This window comes from Haemorhous mexicanus, chromosome 13 (assembly GCF_027477595.1).
Source record: "Haemorhous mexicanus isolate bHaeMex1 chromosome 13, bHaeMex1.pri, whole genome shotgun sequence".
Lineage (NCBI taxonomy): Eukaryota > Metazoa > Chordata > Aves > Passeriformes > Fringillidae > Haemorhous > Haemorhous mexicanus.
This window is the reverse complement of record NC_082353.1, coordinates 12,140,575-12,156,520: the sequence shown is the minus strand read 5'-3', so window position 1 is coordinate 12,156,520 and position 15,946 is coordinate 12,140,575. Positions and strand designations below refer to the sequence as shown.

The 15,946-nt window shown below is 39.7% G+C and overlaps 1 protein-coding gene and 2 long non-coding RNA genes across 3 annotated transcripts in view; 1 reads left to right on the top strand and 2 right to left on the bottom strand.

Moving 5' to 3' along the window:
* The window catches only part of LOC132333364 (uncharacterized), an 80,604-nt gene that overhangs the window by 30,300 nt on the left and 34,358 nt on the right, over nt 1-15,946 (top strand). The window contains exon 2 of the long non-coding RNA XR_009488147.1: nt 7,704-7,774. This is a non-coding gene — a long non-coding RNA (uncharacterized LOC132333364). The remainder of the gene's footprint in view (nt 1-7,703; nt 7,775-15,946) is intronic.
* Nucleotides 7,854-15,946, bottom strand: part of GALK2 (galactokinase 2) — a 45,060-nt gene continuing 36,967 nt past the window's right edge. The window contains exons 9-10 of the mRNA XM_059858388.1: nt 15,138-15,339; nt 7,854-8,333 (exon numbers count right to left, since the gene is read on the bottom strand). Coding sequence (XP_059714371.1) covers nt 8,126-8,333; nt 15,138-15,339 — 410 coding nt within the window. The 3' untranslated portion in view covers nt 7,854-8,125. The remainder of the gene's footprint in view (nt 8,334-15,137; nt 15,340-15,946) is intronic.
* On the bottom strand, nt 8,386-15,131 carry LOC132333365 (uncharacterized). Its single transcript, XR_009488148.1, has 2 exons — nt 13,615-15,131; nt 8,386-12,854 (listed from the first exon to the last, which is right to left on the bottom strand). It is a non-coding gene; the product is annotated as an uncharacterized LOC132333365 (long non-coding RNA).

The following is a 15,946-nucleotide window of genomic DNA, read 5'->3' as shown; positions in this document are numbered from 1 at the left end:
CAGCCCTTATTCAGTGAATTCAGAGGTCAGCTTGTGTTATGGTACTTTAACTGCACTGACTTCAACAAATTTCGCAACATCATATAGAAGAGTGGAAAACTTTTTTTTTCTCAACTTTCAGTGTGGCATTTTTATATTTGTCATTGTTTTTATGAACTTCACAAGGACAAATTGTAAAACTTGTTATTAGTCTGACTAATGGGATAAAAAGAAAATTTTAGACTTCTTGTGAAACTGATTATGTTTTTCTCAGCAGATTTTAGGTGACTATTCACATTATGAGCACAATTCTGTCTAAAAATAAGTTCTGTCCACTTTTTTATGGGTTTATTGAGAACAGAAATTTCCACACCATTCTCCCTTTAATGTGACCACAATGGGCAGTCATAATTTGTCCATTTATAAAAAAGAATAAAGTAGCAAATTGGCCACCATAAACTGTTAGTATATCCACTTTTGCTGACATGTTTATTGTAGCTTGCAATATGCATGATGTTGATTTTCAAAAATGTTCCATTTTCTTTTTTGAGAGTATTAATTATAAATTCATGAATCACAAAAATCAAGACTGTAATACAACTCAGGAGTTGGAAACACTACATAGCACTCATCGATGTCATCCTCAAAAAAATGGGAATGTTGAAATTTTTCATAGTTTGAATAAAAGCCTAAAACCTTTTATTCATCGTACAGCTGAAGCTGAGCAGGTCAGATAGTTTTTTATGCATTTATGTAATGAGCAAAAGGCAGCTAATGAACACGTCAGGAAATGTTTCGAGAAAGCCTAGAAAGGGACAAATATGTGAATTTCAGTGCCCCACCTGAAATCTTATATAGCATAGAATCTCATAAAATAAACATATAACTTTGCCTAAAGTCTGGAAGTATTCTTAATGTTTTATGTTTCAAAGGAAATGAACTTGACTCCAAGAAACACATCTAGGAATTAAAGATGGCCCCTAATGAACAGACAAAGGAATGAAAAAAGCAGAAGACTTTGCAGCCTTAAAAGTAGAGTTCAAAATATCATCCCTCTTACAAAATATTTCCTGAAAATAGGCTTGTGGAGCACAAAAGTCAATTCTGGAAACGCGAGAACTGTGAAAGCAAGTCCAGTAGTCGGCACTTTCAAAAATAAATAAAACCATCAGGCAACAACTGTATGCTAATTGCATTTAAGAAATAAAAGACCACCTACATAGAAATAAAATAAATCTCATTAGTGCAGCTAAAGCAGATAGTTGAGATTCAAACTCTGCTAACCAAAACCTTTAGGCTTGCCAGAAGGAGCTTGTGAAGTCACTGCCATTTTCCTTGGGATGGGGAGAGCCCTGCAAGCCCCTCTGTGCCCCTGTCTCAGCTCCAGAGGCTGGTGTGCATTTCCTGTCATGGCTGTGCCCTTGCTTCCAGAGCAGCCAAGCTGATTGTTCTTGCTGGATGAGCACAGCTCAGGCAGGGAGAAAGGGCACCCAGAGCAGTCATGTGCAAAGGGCTGATAGCTGAGGGTGGTACTAAGAAATCCCACAAATCCTGACAGTGTTGTTCCGTCCGAAAAATTTTATCTATTTAAGCATTTAATTTGTTTTATGAAAAATCAGCTTTAGGAAGGCATACCACTGCAATCTTATAATCGAGAAAGTTAAAGATTTTATGACTTTTAGGCAGGACAATAAATTTTGAAGGTTTTCAGTAACAATAGCAAGAGGCCTGTAGGTCCAGCTCCTGAAGCAGCTCCCAGAAACCATCCTATTCCCTCTAGAGGAAGTATTGAAAATCATTTGCAGCCAGTGACCCCTTTCTCCCTGCTGGCCATCATCGGGTTATAGATCTTCAGAAACAAAAGCTGCCCAGGCCTTCACTCACTCTCTCAAATGGTCTTCTGAAAATAAATGAAAAAAACAAAATAATTTTTTTAATCAAGGCTATTCAAAGATCCTCATCTATTTTGCTGCTGACATAGTCAGATTGGCTGTGGAAAGATTGCAGAGGAATTTGACTGGATATATTTGTAAGGCCAAGGCCTGACCATAACCAACTTGAAAAAAAGCCCAATAGGTATTTTTTCCCTGACCTTTAACCCTTTGTCCCCAAGTTTTTTCATTCATAGATAGTATTTGGCTCTAAGTTTATGATTCAGCTGTGGAGCTTTAACTTAATCTGACAGAAGTTCTGTAAATCCTTGCTAGGTGTTTTTGGTTCTGATTTTAGCCTCTGGTTTCAATTAGACTTTTTAATTCAGCTATGAAAGTTAGAGCTTTATGTTCCTAAATAAAATTAGGTTCAGCCCTTCATAAAAAACTTCTTATTCTTGGAGCTGCTATAGATGTTTAAAAGTGTTGCTCTGATTTTTAAATTTTTTCCCCTCAAGTACAGGGTCTTGTCTGAATTCTCTTCTAGATCGAAGCCTGAAAAGGAAGGAGACAGGAAAGAATGTTCCCAGGGAGAAAGTCAGTAGAAAGTGCTTCAGCATTTAATCAGAACAATTTCATTCTGTTGATAATTGATCAGTAGAACACAATTAAAAAATCCTGCTCAATGTCAAAACAGCTCAGCCAACAGAAATAAATACATGTATTTGTCACACGAGGGACAGATAAGAAATCAGAGAATGTAGAACCACATGAATAAAACCTTCCACCATATGGAATTTGGCAAAAAATAAGGTATTTAATATTCCTGAGGACTTGCTGTAAGAGCTTCATACAAACCTGCTTCAGTATCCCTTGAAAAATTAATTTCTATTTTAAAAAAAGAACCCCACACATCTGGCTTGATCATTGGCTGATAAAATATATTTTTATTCCCACCCCAAATCACACACAGCTTGGCTGGAAAGAAGACAGCTGCTTGGGCACTAGTTGTGTTTCAGTCTGAAGTACATCTAATCTTTATTGATTTATTTGATTCTCATGTGCCAAGTGCAGAAAGTTGTGCTTTAGTGGGAAAATAATTTTTTTTCCTTTTAATAATAATGTGTAATTTTGGCCAACAAAAAAAAGGTTTAGAAGATGATAGCTGTTCTCAAAATTCATTGGACTTAAAATCCAATAAGTATACCCAGTGCTTTTGTATGAATCCTCCTCAGTTTGTTGCTCCTACAGGAAGCACTACTATTAGAAATCAATCTCAAGCATTTTAATGATCAATTAATTCTGAAACCTCCTTAATGTCTTCTCATCTGAAGCTTAAACATTTTTTCCTTGTCTACAGTTTTTCCATTGCTAGGTCTGACACCTATGATGAATTTGGTCTGCATGCCTTAAATGACTCGTGAAATTTGGGCATGTTAGCTCTATGTGCAAACTCTCACTATTTGTCCTTGTATTGCTCAAACTGTTTGCAGGGAGTATGGGCTGGGTGAATCCACATTGTGCTGAAATCAGTGACCAAACCTGCAGAGGCTTCAGGAGCTCCAGAAAATGTTCACCCACAGGTTTCACTGGTCAAACAATCGTAGGTGACCAGAGGAAAAACACGTGCTCAAGAAGCAGTGGTTGCCAGTGTAGCAGCCCCAGCTCTGCCCTGCTGTCCAAGGCAGAGCAGCACTGCAGTCTGGGGCACAGGGAGGCTGTAGAGGAGCTGGCTGGGCACTGCCCACCCTTGGCACAGTGACAGCTGTCTGTGAACCCGGGGCTGTCACGGGAGGCTGTGGTCTGTCGTGTCTCAGAGAATCTCAATTACTTGTGACACAAGTCCAAAAGCACAGGGCAGAGTACAAGAGATAAGATCACTACCAGAATTATTCTCTTGTCTCTATTTTATGAGATATTGAATCTCAGAAGAGCATTTGATGAAAGAACTGGCTGAACTGCAGAGCTGAGGGAGGATGGATGTGTTGGCAGCATTCCTTGGCAGTGCTTCCTCTGCCAGTTCTCAGTGCACTGGGAAAATCTTTCAAACAGGGCTGTATCACAGCGAGTAATTTGCAGTTAGTTTTATATTCCTCACTGTAGTCCTTTCTGCACTGTGAACTAGTCTCTCTTATCAATTCCTAGCCTTCAATCTCAATTTAATGTGGTGCATGATTCATAGCACAGGTTTCATTACATTGTCTTACCAGTCCAGTTTTCATGCTACTGGTACTTTTTAGTATAAGTTCTTTTATAAAGGTTGGGGGTTTTTTTGATGAACCTTATAATGACAAGAATCAGGGGGCATTACTTCAGCCCTGCCCAGAACAGCTATAATTAGCAAGGTAACTTTTTTAGAACAGGATACTCTTGTGAATGTTGTGTATCTTTAACTAGATCTAGTTAGGATTTAGCACACAAATAAGCTTCATAGTTAGCTGAAAATACAAATCTTTCACTTGACTGAAACTGTAGTGCAGCAGTTGCTCCAACATATCAAGATGTTATTAAAGAGACACATGGACTCGGAGAGGAATTTCAGAAGGATTATACTAAGTACTCAGCAGTTGCTAAAATAAAAGTTGGCATTCAGATCATATTAACTAGAAACCAATATTCCCGAAAATGTTATGTAAGTAATTATTATATATTAGGTTGCCATATGTCTGTGTGTGTGCTGTGTCCAAGACAGCAAACGTCAAATGCGCGGTCGTGATCCCCTCCCGTCGAGTGAATGGTAAAATTGCTTCCGTGCTATTTCAGAGGATGAGTGTGTTCCTGAGCAAGAGACACAGTCAGCAAGTGCAGTGATGAAGACATACATGTCAGTGGGATTACCCTAATACAGGGTATTAATATGGCACCAGGCAATGATGCTGCACCCCGATGTCTAACAGCGTCTCCATTTCAGATCCATTTTGGAAATGTTTAGAGCCCATTTACTGCACGCTAAGATTAAACTCCTGATTGAATGAATTACAGTCAGGCCTTAAGATAAAATTACACTCCGTGGATAATCATAGCTTGTGTTAACCTTTATTGGGTGCAGGGGGTAATAACATAGTGACAAAGGATGAGGAAACGCCTGAGGCACTTAAAGACTGAGGCAGAGAAGGCATTAATAGTAAGAGCAGTTGTTCTCTGGGTACCAAACCCCCTGAGCTGGAGGAGAGGGACAGGGATCAGAATGAAGCACCTGTAATCCAAGGGGAGATTGTCAGTGACTTCACTGCCACTTGACTTCAACACTCACAAGTGTCTGGGGCTGGATGAATCCACCCAAGGGAACCAAGAGACCTGGTGGAAGTGCTCACTGAGCCAGTGCTCACTGAGCCATTCCATCATTGATCAGCAGTTTCACCAGAGGAGGTTTAGATTGGATATTTGGAAAAAGTTCTTCATGGCAAGGATTGTCAAGCACTGGAACAGCCTCCCCAGGGTGATCCCTGGATGGATTTCAAAGATGTGTCGAATGTGGCACTTGGGGACACAGTTTGTGGTGCACTTGTCACTGCTAGCTTAATGGTTGGACTTAATGGTCCTAGAGGTCTTCTCCAACCTAAATAATTCGATGATCTGATTTACCAATCAGCATTACTCTAGCTGTAGAAGAGATTTTTAAAAGGTAGTCAGGAAAAGCTACTAAAAATACAGACCTGGAAAGTCTTGCTTAGGCAATATACTCATGAGCTTCTGCTCTAGACTTAGACATTTTCATCAAAATCTTCTTGCTTTATGTTTAGAGATACTTCTAATATCTTTGCCCCTTGTCATTCTCATGCTTTGATCATTGGGGAGTTTCACCATGATGTACAAACATATCTTTAAAGGTTTAAAAAGCAAGCAAAAAAAACCCCAACACATTTTTTGTTTGTTTTAAAAGAAACATTTACTTCCTATATATAGTCACTAAATAAAAATGCCTGAGTGCCCTTTTTATGTAAATATTTTGAATTCTGTATGTTTTTCCATGGAAGTTAGGTCTAAATTTTACTGGGAAAGAGATTCACCAGAAGTTTAGAACTTGTGGTTTATCCTTTTGTACTGGTTTCCTTTTCTTTTCTTATGAGAATATAATTTATAAGATTCATTGTCAGAAAAATTTTGAAATGTACTGCAGCCTGCGTGTTGTGAGGAAGATTCTATGACCTTGTGTGTCATGCTCAACTTAAAAAAGAAGAAGAAAAAAAACCCATAATATATTTTTAGCCTGCTTATATGCTGCTTACCCTTTCCATGAATCCAGTTGAACTAAAGTTCTATGCAAATATCTTAATGAAAGGACTGGTATTTACTGTATTCTACTCCATTTTTATGACAGGATAATAAATAGGAACTCACTGGAGTAATCTCAGGATTGTATTTTGTTAGGCAGTTGGTAACAAAGCAATAGCAATATTTTCTTCAAAATACCTGTGGTTATCTTAAACATTGTTGAAGATCCCTCTTTTTTTTTTTTTTTTTTTTTTACTTTTGGGGGGTTCTATAACTACAGATTTATTTGAATGCACAGTATATCTACGACATTACAAATGGGTTACAAGATTCTACGTTTCCAAGATGGCAATAAGGAATGTTAATGATCAGCCCATTCTATAATTCTGCCAATTGTTCAGGACTGTTTCCTCTCTCCCTTGCTTTCCTCTTCTCACATGCATCCTTGTAACTGTCTTGCCTCCAAATCCTCACCTTGTGCCCAGAGCCCATTCTTTTCCTCTTGAGTGTTTGATTTATTTGACCCAAGCACTCTGTTCTACTTTTCCTGGTTTTCAGAAGTAAGAGATCTTCTCTACTGATACTATTGCTATGGCATTCCCCTCTGAGGTTCCTGAAAAGATCTGGTAGTTTGCATTGGCTGTCATTCATCTGCTGTGCTCAGATTTGGCAGAGTCTTCTCACAGAATTAGGAGTTTCTGAGAATTTGGGTTTGGCCTGAATTTGCATGGGTAATGTACAGAAAATCTGAGAGATCTTTAATTTGATGCAGACTTCTGGACATTAACTTGTGCTTAGCATCACAAAAACCTTCCCAGAGCCAGCTCTTGCTGTGTCTTTTATGGCTGCAAGGGCTGTGACACAACCAAATCTTCTCTTTGGTTTTTTTTGGAGAGAGCAGAGAAGTGGAAGTTTGTGCAAGAGAGAGGCCACAGGAGCCTGACTTTCCCCTTGGGAGCAGGGTTAGGACATCTTTGGGGGATCCTGATGTACAGTCCCCTTTCTGCAATCACAACTATTTCTGCTGAGGAGGCAGGTTATGAACTGTGGGTCTGTACTGCCAGAGCAGTTATAGGAGATGGCAGGAGCAGACAGTGATAGCAAGGTCAGAATTTGTCAGTAATGTCAATGACATTTTCCCTTGGTCCTACCTAGAACTTACTTTTGCTTAGTACAACTCAGTAAATTCTCTCATTAATTATTCCTTCTACATTTTACTTGTTCTTTTACAAGGTCAGCAGATCATATTTAGTCCTTTATTAATAGTTTTGCATAAAATGAAAATGTCCTGTGATGTAGATGCACAGCTGGGACTCAAGCATGAGAGTATGGTGTTTGGATAACTCAAAATCCATTTCCTTCATTATTTGCTCATTCACTTAAGTTGTCACATCAGTTTTTGTTGAAACTTTCATACCTTCACAAAGGAGGTATGATACTAACAAGTATGACTAGGAGAAAAGTTGTCCTACTCAACATAATGTATTCCTAATGCTTTACTTGGCCTGCAGGTGCTCCTCCAATATTATTATTAATTACAACAGTAATTGTTCTACTTGTGAAGAATAGAAAACTTCAAATGTTTAGCAAGGTCCTTCCAATTTTTTGAATGCTTCAGTTTAATCTTCCTTTTTACAGAACACTCCGAACAAAACAATGTCCAGGACCTGAAGAGGAAAAGCACTGAACAGCCCTGCAAACACTGCAAGGTACCCTCCCTCCACTGAGGCAGCTCATTGCCCACCTCATCTCTCTTTTACTAGAGTAAAGGGAAAAGAAGAGACACTGTAACAAATCATCATCTTTATTTCAATTTCAGTTTTCCCTGCCAATAGGTTTTAGTAAATCAATATTTATACTGAAAGATATATTTAATATGGGGGGGAAAAAAGACTTTTATAATCAACGAGTTTTCTTTTAATTGCTTCTTCAGAAATACATTTTGATAATAGCAACTGCTCATTACAATACAAACCAGAAAAAGCATTCATGTACTGTGGCATGGGAAGTACTGCCAGTTCTACATGCTCTACATAGTTTCTTTAAAATTTTTACGTTCTTTAGGCCTCAACAAAAACCAAAGCTCCTCTTCCAGGTTTGGTAGCAAACAGACTGCTATTCTCCACTGCTAACCTTTGGCCATCCGTTTGGTAATAAGCTTTTTTTACATTTTTTAGGAAAGTGTTCAGCTTGTCAGTAGGCACCATTGACACAGTGCAGCCACCCCATCCAGCTCCAGTCAGACGTGACCCAATGGCCCCAAATTGCCTAAAAGAAAATAACAGGGGAAAAAAATAATGTAAAATAAACCAAAAAGACGTACTTTGTCATATATAAAATTTTTATAGAAAACTCAGATGTGTTTTGAGTATTCCCACGTCATAGACTTTTCTGATGTTCACTTGCTTATATGTAACTCTACAGCAATTTCCAGTTACCCTTTTGGACCAAAGAAAAGTGCTGATGCTTTAAACTGCAATATAGTAACTTCTGTCAGTTCCAAAAGTCCCCCTGTTTTCTAACACTTCAGCATCAGCTGTTTTTAGGATCACAGCACAGCTGAGATGAAGAAAGCAGGAAAAGAAAGGAATTGTGTTAGCAACATTCATAAGACATCAGAAGTGAAAACAGAAATACATGACAAAAATAACAAAAGAGGGTTCATAAACTAATTGCACAGGATGTAGGCATGCAAGCCATTTTCTAATGTGGCAAAGACAAATAGCTCTATTCTTCCAGGACAGATCTAAACCATGCTGAAGATTCACAGGCTTCTGCAGGACTGCTGAGCCTGCCAGTCAAGGAAAGGAGAGTTTAGAGACTCTCAAAAAGTCATAGAGTCACTGCACTCTGTATAAATAAACTCACATAAACTGCTGTTTATGCTGAATGGACATAGTTGGGTATCTCTCTTTAGAGGAACATCAAGACTGACAGCAGTGGAGGTAAAGTATGAATGTAGTCCCAAAATAAAAAAATGCTCTTAATGAGGAGTGTGAACAGAAAGAACAATGACAAATAAATGACATGTAAAATATAAACCATTCCCAGCCTCAAGATACTGGCCTGCTAGAAATGTCCTAGAGCAAATCCCATGCTGTAGCACTGCAAGACTCAGATGCCATCTCATTAGAATTTGGACTGTTTTCAATAGTTTGCTTACCTGTGGTCCTGATCTTTACTTGGAAAAAGTAGGAAAAGACCATGTAATAAGTTACTTTGGGGTTTTTCTAACTTAGTGAGAACAGAACCAGTCATATTTAGAAAACTCATCTGAAATCTTACTCTTGTGGGAGATCTAATCTGATTTACAAACAAATACTTTTGATGTGTTTCCAGTAGCCATGCTTAGGGAGATTCACCAGCCCTAGAGTATGTTAGAGAGAGAGACAATATCATGTGAATAGCATTGGAAAATGACGGCTCATTTGGAGTGGGCTGTTGTAATTCTTCATGTGTGCATTTTATGTTAAATGAATCTGGTGTAGTGCTGGGTTAGTAGAGGTTTAGGTCATATTTCAAGCAAGTACTTGCATATGTGTTTGATTCTAAACACACATCTCTTCTTGAACAGAAACACTTTCTTCAGTGTGTCTGTGTGGTGCCACCCTTCATACTGACTCGATTTTGTGTTCATTCTGCATTTCCTGTTGGTGTTTTATTTTACTTATTGTTATTCCTGTAAGCCACTCATTCTCTGATGCAATTTTGGTAGTTTCTAGTCCGTGGAGCAACCTCCTAAAATGAGCAGGATCCAATCCAGTATCAGCTGCAATCAATAAGGATATTCCCATTGACTTTATAAGGCCCAATCCACTTTTCAGAGTCTGTTAAATCAACTGTCTGTACTTACTTCGTCTGTTACCTCAGACAGAACTTCGTATTTCAGATGGTGTCTGGCTTTTATTTTGGTAGGCAACCGAAATCCCTTCAGAATTGTTCTGAACCTTTTATTGATTTCATAATTCTCTGTGGTCATGCTCATGCCTCATTTTTACTGAGTCATTTTAGAATACTTAGTTGAAATAAAGCATAAAGTAGACAGAAAATATGCATGTTGCAGAGCTGAAGTCACTGTGTTTCAAAATACTGTGGCTTAACAGTGTCAAATGTGGTGATAGCAGCCACCTGGGGCTGCTGAGAAACCTGATGGGCAGTGCTGCACCATCTGAAAACCAGGTACCTGGTACTACATGGATCCAGGAGGGAGCACCTAATTCTATGTCTGCAGGAGATGTGATGCCTGGGGGGTTTCTAGATCAAACACAAGGAAGTTCTCTTTGGAACAGGTCTGGAACTGCCTCATTAAAGTTTTAATCAGTTCAGTACTAAGCTGGACCCCTCTGGTAAAGTGGAATTCCTGGCCAGATGCTCTTCTTGTGCACTGGGATCTTTTTGGAGAGGAGTCTGAGCAGACAGTGTTGTGGATGGGGAGCTGCCCCACGCAGTGGGAGGTGTGGGTTTCATGTGTGGGAAAGGCCCCGTGTGCAGCTGGGCTGTGCTGCAGCATGGGGCCAGGGAAGGCAGGGAGGAGGATCGTGGGTCTGGAGTCCAGGCTGGGCCACTCAGCTCCCACTCCCAGGTTTGGCCTTTGCTTCTGGAAATGTTTATCTATCGTGTTCCAGTCATCACTGGACACAAAGAGAATTAGCTTATGGGGGTGTAAATGAGTAAAAATATGAGTAGTGCAGCAAAGGAAAGAAGAATAAAAGAATAAAAGGAGGGAGTAAAAATGAAACAGTAGGCGAGATATGGTAGTAGTCCTTTTTAAAAATAACTGTGCTTTTAAGAGGTAATAAAACCCCAGAGTAGTATTGTTAATTTGAAATACTTAAAATTATGACGTAGCTTTTCAGGAAGCATGGAGTTAACATGGTAAGATTTAAATATATAAATGGGGAGGATTGTGTTTATTCTGCTTTGTAATTTAGTTTGCATTTGGATAGCATCTTTAACTGTTTCTGGCTTTGTTGAAATTTCAAATTTGCCATGATGGCAGGCTCTGCTGCTTTAAGAAAATCATCAGTGGAAATGGTAAGAGTCTTGATAAAATGCAGAATTGTGCTGGCTAGCATAATGCAGCTGGATGAAATGTACAATCTGTGTCTTTTAAAAGTGGTCAGAGAGGATTCATCTGTCTGTCATGTAAGAAGCATGGCTGGGAACACAAAAATTATCAGGATTTATAGCACCAAAAGATGGAGAATAAGAAAATGAAACTAAGTTATGTGCAACACTAAGGACTGAGAGATTTTCAAGAGTACCTAACTTACTCAGGAGCTCACATCAAATTTTTTGTCCCTTAATTGTTCAGTAATCTGCTGTGTTACCTGCTTTAGAAGACTAACAGGTAAACCAGCTACTAAGAGCATGAGGAGGGTTAGAGAAAGCACAAGTCTTCAATCTTTGCAAAATGAAAAAAAACACTGACCAACTCGTGGTTACAGTCTTCAGCACTACAAACCACAGCAAGTATGGATCCCTTTCTTTCTTGGCAGAGGTTATACACTAAAACATAAAGATCTAGGCAAAAGAGAAAACATCTGGATATGCAGATTATTCTTCACAACTTAAACCTTGTAAGGAGAGAGCAGCAGTAGATGCAGGCAATTCTGTGGAATGTATTTTTGGAAAAACTTTTGAAAGTTACAGGGCGGCTGTATATCATCGTGAGTAAAGAATGTAATTTATGTAGTTCCTAACCATTTCTATAATCACATCAGCCAAGTCTTCCTGGAGTCACTAATGATTTTATGTTCATTAGGTTTTTTAATGCACAACTTAAGAAAAGTTAAGACTTTTTTCCAAAAACTAGATGATGGCTTAAGCTGAATTCATCCAGAAGAGCTATACACTTTTAGAAATCTAATTACTGAATCAGAAAAAGATTTAATACTAAACTTCTAGAGAAGAAAGATGCATTTCTTAGGAAATACTCTTGATGCAAAGAATAATGAACAATTTACCTTTTTTTGTGCAAAGAATACAATAAAAAAACCTAGATGAAATAATTTTAATATATAAATTTGAAATCATTCCATGTGAATGACACTCCACTGTGATACTAACTCTGCCCATCATATACCATGGGCTCTTCTGCTGGTAAATCAGAAATCTGATGTAACATTGGCACACACATAACTTTTTTCCTTTACTATTTATATTTTTCTCCCTGGAACTGAAATGCTTCGATGAATTTTAATTTAATTTAGAAAAAATCCTAACTGCTGCTTTCCTTTTGGTGCTGTGGCTGTGCTCCTGCCTGCCAGCCAGTGTCTCCCTGCCTGAGCTGGCTGGAGCTGTGTCACCATGGAAGCACAGAGCTCAGCACAAATGAGGAACACAATTTCCATTCCTGTGCTGAGCTTCCTGCTGCCAGAGGCTGTCACTGCCATGCTCACTGCTTTACTGTTACATGGCACAGGTAACTCTGTGTGTAATGGAATGATGCACAGGTAACTCTGTGGTTACTGGAACGTGGCACAGGTAACTCCACACTGCAGAGCACATCTGGCCAGGCTGCTTGTTGTCCCCTGCCCAGGGCAGGACAGTTTCCTTCCAGCTTTTCTGAGAACAGGCCCTGTCAGAATGGGTTCCTCAGGTCTGCCAGGTGCATTCATTGGATGGCACTGACTGAGAGGCACAGCTCTGGGCACTTACTGCACCTAAAGCAATGCAGATGCTAATTTAAGGCTCCTGCCCTGCCAGGGGTGCCTCAGAACAGGCAGTGCCAATGCCTTACATGGGATCAAGACTTTGTTGCCCAAGATCTTTGTTAATTCAGTAGAGCTCAGTCTGTCTTCAGCTGGCCCTGGAGATGGTTCTCCCCTCTCACACTCAGATCAGCAGTTCCCTTTGAGCAGCTGGGATAACTCCAGTGGAACTGCCCTGCTGAGTGGCTGTCACAGCTTGTTGTATGATGTGGTCACTATGTGATACAATAAACTGAACACAGCCTGGGAGTTACACCCTGGACTGGGTCCCAAGAGAAGACTCAAAACTTGTTCTGCTCAGTTGCTATCAGTCTGTCCAGTGGCTATCACACTGCTTTGTGTTTTAGCACAAAAGAGCACGTGTATCCCACATGCAAAATAATCTGTCAATGTCCAGAAGTCTTCTGTTCAGTTTTTAGGTTTGTAGCTTTCTGCCTCAGAAAGACATTTTGACTTTTGCAGACATTCCATCTTGTCTGCAAAACAAATCAGACCCACCTAAATAGTAATGTTTTGTACTCTATTGATTTACAAACCTGATAAATGGGTACTGCAACTTAAAAAATCCATGAGTGCAGAAGAAAAAAGCATATGGTAAATTGCATGCTTGTAAAATTCATTTTTTCATTCTAAGCCAGACTAGTTTTTCAGTTAATTTAAAAAAAAAAAAAGCTGGTAGAGGTGGTAAGGTATTAATTACTTAATTTTTTTAACTTCAAATTGAAACAGTTTATTTTCTTCAAGACTGAAAAGACGTAGAGAGAGGATGGGATATCTGCTTCTGAAAGATAGTGAAACAACATTTCTTGACCCAGGCCTGCAAACACTTGTGTCACCCCACATTTCCCTTCTGGCAGGGCAGTAATGCTCTGGCTTAGGGCAGTTTCCTAAGCTAGGCACACCCTTCTCCGAGAAGAAGAAGGAACAATTAGGGGCACAAGTTAGGAGGGTGGCATCACCAGAGAGCCATTATGGGACTGTGGGAGCAGGTGGGACAGGTGGCTGGGGCAGAGGCAGGGATGGAGTAGACATAGGATAGCCCAGCTGGGCAACTGTTTATTTCCCCCAGCCACTGTTGAAATGATCACCAACCACTAAATTCCTTCTGTAGGCACTGGATTTAGATGAAAGGTAGCATCAGGTGTCTGTCCTGTGATTAAATATACCAGAAAAAGAGAAATAAGGAAGGACTGAAATGTGTCATTGTTTGATGCTGACCCTGTGGGAGGGATGAAATGCTGTGTAGGATGTGAGTACAAAGTGCTTGTTTTTACTTTGTGGATTAACACACGATTGTACCAGATCTCATCATCCCCTGCAGCTGAGCCATGGAAACAACAGCCTGATACCACAGGAACCTGAGTGTGGGAGAAGAGAAGGGACAAAATGGCACTCAGAGAATGTGTTTTGGAATTGAGATTGTTTCCTCACGACCAAACTGAGTTAGGAAGGGATCATAGCTGAAAGATTAATGCTGAGGCAGAGATGGGGACTTAATTATATGTGGAAAGCTCAGACAGCACAGAGAGAAACAGTGTCAATGCCTGTAACAGCACACTTACTTCTTAAACAGTGAAATGCTGTCCAACCTATCTGGTACCCTGGACAACTTATTTTTTAATTGAAAAAATGCAAATGGCATTTCACTACATTTCATTATAATTCCAAGACAACCTAGGATTGTAGAACAGCTCATTTATGCCCTGGAACTCCTGTGGCAGCAGTACTGAAATGGTTAAGAAACGTGAAAAAGCTAGATTTAGATTAGCTATTGGAAGGAAATTCTTTCATATGAGAGTTGTGAGGCACTGGAATAGGTTGCCCAGAGAAACTATGGGTGACCCATCCCTGGACGTGTTCAAGGCCAGTTTGGATGGGGCTCTGAGCAGGCTGGTCTGGTGCAAGGTGTCCCTGCCTGTGGCAGGGGAGCTGGAACATGATGATCTTTAAGGTCCCTTCAGACCCAAATCATTCTATGGTGCTATAATTCTGAGAAACGGAGAAAAAGTAGCAGTTCAGATACAACAATTAAAATGATGTTTTAAGAAAACTACTTATGACTTCTTTTGCAACTTAAAAAAGAGTAGCCAACAGTCTAACGTAACACTTGTGACGATGAGTCAGTCCAAAAGCAAAATCTGTAATAAAGCCATAAACCGTAGCTTTCATCTGAAAGTATTACACAGATGTCAGCAGGGAAACAATTGACCGTGTAATGTCCCTGCAGGAGATTAATTTTGTAAGAAGAGACAAGTATACTTTCATTTTAAGATTGCAATAGCCAAGGATGTGATGTTTTCTCCTCAATTCGAACCGTATTCTCCACAGGCGATTACTCTTCCTTGTGGTCAGAACTTACAGGCAGATGTTGACCAGGCGGTCCAGTTCAGGACAGCTGCACTCATACATCTCCCTGCAGCTGATATGGCTCTGCTTCATTAATTCTCCCAGCAGCTGGAGTGCGTTGGCAGGTGCTTCGCTGCAAATCTTCTGGAATTCCAGCACTCTGGCAGCCTCACTGTACACGTGCTTTGCACGCTGGTATAACTTAAAGGTGGAAACTACACAAAAAGAAAACTGCATTATTGTTTGCTACAAAAGCAACATACAAAAACATAACAGAATTGGGTTTTTTTAGCAATTTATCCTTTATATGAGAACTCTCTAGGCTGAAAGTCTTCTGCAAAACTTCTCCTACATCTTCTTTAAAAGCCCTAATAAAACATAATGTTTAGAGGTTATCAAAATGCAATGTACACATCTTTTTTCATTTTGACATCTTCATGCACATGCTCTGGTTATTTCCTGTGCCACTGAACAGGCTCAGTCTCTCCTCTTACTTTGCAGAGGCAAGGCAGAAGCTTAAGGGTTGGCAGTGACAACATTAGAGCATTAATCTAAAGCTTTCAGGTTTTCAAATAGCAGCTGAACACCTGGAGGGTCCCCAGTGCCCTGCAGGCAGCTATCAGCCAGCACCTGCTGGCCCAGGGCCTTGTGTGTGGCTGCTCCAGGCCAAATCTGCAGCAATTATGGAACTGTGCAGATGGACCTTTGCTTGGAAAAATACAACCACCAAACCACAAAAAACACCACCCTTTTTTTTTCTTTTTTTTTTTTTCTTTTCTCAACAATGCACGCTCACTGTGACTGTAGTTAATACTGAATTAG